At 43.0% G+C, this 3953-nt stretch overlaps 1 protein-coding gene across 2 annotated transcripts in view; it reads right to left on the bottom strand.

Annotated features, from left to right (window-relative positions):
• Positions 1-3673, bottom strand: part of LOC122555427 (SAM domain-containing protein SAMSN-1-like) — a 158897-nt gene extending 155224 nt beyond the window's left edge. For both annotated transcript variants that reach the window (XM_043701419.1, XM_043701420.1), the window contains exon 1: positions 3519-3673. In XM_043701419.1, the coding sequence (XP_043557354.1) occupies positions 3519-3542 (24 nt within the window). In that variant the 5' untranslated portion in view covers positions 3543-3673. The remainder of the gene's footprint in view (positions 1-3518) is intronic.
• Between the last annotated feature and the right edge of the window lie 280 nt (positions 3674-3953).

The raw sequence follows: 3953 nt of genomic DNA, 5'->3' as shown, positions 1-3953 counted from the left end.
CCTTCTTGAACAAGGGAACCACATTTGCTATCCTCCAGTCTTCTGGCACTATTCCTGTAGACAATGACGATTTAAAGATCAAAGCCAAAGGCTCGGCAATTCTCCTCCCTGGCTTCCCAAAGGATCCTAGGATAAATCCCATCCAGCCCAGGGGACTAACCTATTTTCACACTCTGCAGGATTTCTAATACCTCTTCCTTGTGACCCTCAATCCCACCCCCAGTCTAGTAGCCTGTATCTCAGTATTCTCCTCGACAACATTGTCGTTTTCTAAAGTGACTACTGTCGAAAAATATTCATTAAGTGCTTCCCCTATCTCCTCTGACTCCACACACAACTTCCCACTCCTATCCTTGATTGGCCCTAATTTTACTCTCGTAATTCTTTTATTCCTTAAATACCTACAGAAAGCCTGAGGGTTTACCCTGATCCTATCCGCCAAAAACTTCTCATGTCTCCTCCTGGCTCTTCTGAGCTCTCTCTTTAGGTCTTTCCTGGCTACCTTGTAACTCTCAAGTGCCCTAACTGAGCCTTCACACCTCATCCTAACATAAGCCTTCTTCTTCCTCTTGACCAGAGATTCCACTTCCTTCGTAAACCATGGCTCCCACGCTCTACAGCTTCCTCCCTGCCTGACAGGGACATACTTACCTAGGACACTCAGGAACTTTTCCTTGAATAAGCTCCACATTTCTAATGTGCCCATCCCCTGCAGTTTCCTTCCCCATCCTATGCTTCTCTTCTCTCTCTCTTTGTCTTTGCTCAGCCAAGAACCTTCTGTCTCTCTTTCTCTTTCTCTCTCCCTCTCTTTTTCCTCTCTCTCTCTTTGTTCATCTTCTAATTCCATTTTCCTCAATTATAATTTAAGTTTTTCTACCTCTACGGCACTTGTCTGTTTCTCTGACACACCTAAGCATTTGAGTAATTCCCTTACAATTTCAGTTTTAGTTTTGTCCTTGGTTAAACCCAAATCTGCCTTCTTTGCTAATCCTAAAAATATGGCCTTTTCCTTTCCTTCTAAACTTTCTTGGCAAATTTTAGAATCATCTTCAAATCCCAGAACCTCTTTAGCAATTTTAAGTGCCCTTTCTCTCGTTTTTAATCAACTACAAGTCACTGAAATTAAAGAAATTGTCTCACCTATGTTTTATTTAAAGATCTAGGACACTAACCTGCAGGTGTTTAAATCTGCTGGAATTTTTCATATCCCCAAATCTATTCAAATCATGGACCCGAGCCCCCAAATTGTTACGACACAGGGTGAACTCTCCAGCTTAATTTAAATACAGCAACACTGAAAAGATTTATCCCATGCAGTAATCTGTAAAACGTTGAGTAGCCAAGAACTATTTAAAGTAAAAAGTAACAACTTTATTTCTTAAAGTATAACAGAGAATAATTAACTAACAACTACATAGATATAGAATCCCTACAGTGTGAAAACAGGCCCTTTGGCTCACACCGACCCTCCAAAGAGCAACCCACCCAGACCACCACATTTACCCGTGATTAATGTACCTAACCTTCACACCCCGGAACACTGCAGACAAGTCACCAAACCCACACACCTTTGGATTGTGGGAGGAAACCAGAGCACCTGGAGAAAGCCTACACAGACATGGGGAAGAATGTGCAAACCCTACACAGACAATCACCCAAAGCTGGAATCGAACCCAGGTACCTGGAACTGCGAGGTAACAGTGCTAACCACTGAGCCACCATGCCACCCACGTACAAGCCCTTACTCTAACCTATGTCTTATCTCCTTTCTCTAATACTAGTCAGATAAACCTCCCAATTAAGATTTACAAAACAACACTTGTTATCTCAAAACCAGGCAGCTTTTGGTTCTTCTATTTGGATCTTCCGGTGTCTTCTTTTCTTCTTCTTCTTGGGAATTTCTGCATCACAGGTCACTAATCGAAAAGTTACTTTCAAGAGAGCTATTTTTTGAAGCAGCCTGTTTACATGCTGGGTTTGGCAGTTCTCCTCTCAACTGTTCAATTTTCCTGATCTTATACTCCCAAAGCATGGGATTGTATCTTTGGTTTTTAAGATTGTCAATATACTCAATTCAAACTGGATTGGAGTTTGGTACTTTTCACCATATAATTTAAACCGATTGGCCTAATATTTTAATTTTTTTTTGTCTCCAGCCAATAAGCTAATCGAGTTTTTCGACCAAGTGTTACATTGTTACCTTCTCAAGAGCACTTGGTGCTGTGTCCGGTAGTTCTGCTGCTTTTAACTCTCTTAAAGTACACCCACATCTTCATAACAGTGCCTCAAAAAGAGTCAGCACATTCCCAATGTTAGGATGTAAGAATGGAAGGGAAAGGCTTCAGCAGAAAGATACACATTACCAATGAAGAGGAAGTAAACGAATTGTGACTAAAAAGCTAAAAATGTACTGAAAGCAGAATCATGTCATGAGAGTGTCATTTGTTGTTGATTCCCACACATCCTTGAACTATGTGGCTCTCTGGGCAGCCACAGGGCAACCACGTTGATTGTCACAGGTCAGGAGTCACGGGTAAAACAAGCCAAGTAAGGATTGCAGATTCCATTCCTTAATCTATTGGAGATGAGTCCATGAAAAGGTCAGCCATGAACCTACTGAATGCCGGAGCAGGCTCGAAGGACCAGACGGCCTACCCCTGCGCCGGGTTCTTATGGTGCTTCTACTGCATGCCAGCCCTACCAGTGAACTTCAGCAAGCTGTTCACCTATGGAGTGGGATGTGGTGAGGGGACAGTAATCAGGGCAAGATCAACCTTCAGCCCACCCCAGAGTCTGGGTCTCACTGGGTTGGGACATATGTTTGGGTCAAATGTTGATCAAAGCACTGGGTCTTAAGGAGGGTTTGACAGGAGAAGATTGGCAGAGAGGGTTTGGTGGGGGGGGGGGTTAGTGTGGGAATTCTGGAGATCGGGAATTATGTTGATGTTGCTGTGGTGTCAGAGAACCTGTTTTATATTTAAGGGTGAGATAGATTTGTGATCAGTCGAGAATGAAGGGTTACAGAGAGAGGGCAGGGAAGTGGACGTGAGGAATGCCAGGGATCGGCCATGATCCTACTCAATGGCCTAATCATGTGCTTATTCCTTATTGTCTATACATCATTCTCAATGCTGGTGTGATGAAAGGAGAAACAGAACACATAATAGTCCATGGTCGCAAGTCTTTGAACTTTGTTCTTCTCTCCTTCTCATTTAAAACACGCAATAAAACCTAACTTTATTTGTCCTCCTCTCCTAATATTTCTGTCTGCTGTTCAATGTCAAATTGAGCATGCTTGTGTGAAGCACCTTGAGTTGTTTTATAATATTAGAGGTGCTATATAAATTCAGATTGTTGGCCATGTCCCTGCGGGGAATTAAGTCTCGGGACACACACACACCCAAGCAGGCGAGAGCACAGTTTACAATCAAATAGGCAGCCACACGTTATTCAAATATAACCCAGCAGCAATCTGTGTACAACCTTCACACAAGGAACTTAGCAGAGAGTGAACTTACCAGGGAGAAACAGAAGAGGTTCATCTTCGTAGTGAAGAGAGGGCAAGGTGTGGGCTGTTCGACGGGGCACAGTGGGGAAGGATAAGTGAAAGAATATCCTTTCGAGAGACTGACTATCTCTATCCGACTGCAGACAGGCGAAAACCAGCGAGAGACTCAACTGTCAGTGCAGAGATTAGCACTGGATGAAGCGTTGCACTAATCTGGATTCAAGGCCATTAAAAGCTCAACTGAATCACGTTGCAATCTGTTTCCTTTCCTCAATTGCAAAACACTGCATTCAAATCTTTGGATCCAACCAACATTAACTGATATATTCTAGACCTGAAACTGGTAATGGACTGCAGAGTGCTTGGCTCAACTGGTGCCTGGGATATGGAACATTGGTTCTGATGAATAGTCACACCAGATGAGAAACATTATCCTTCTTTCTCT

This window comes from Chiloscyllium plagiosum, chromosome 12 (genome assembly GCF_004010195.1).
Source record: "Chiloscyllium plagiosum isolate BGI_BamShark_2017 chromosome 12, ASM401019v2, whole genome shotgun sequence".
Lineage (NCBI taxonomy): Eukaryota > Metazoa > Chordata > Chondrichthyes > Orectolobiformes > Hemiscylliidae > Chiloscyllium > Chiloscyllium plagiosum.
The sequence above is the reverse complement of the archived record's forward strand: the minus strand, read 5'-3'. Positions and strand labels throughout refer to the sequence as shown.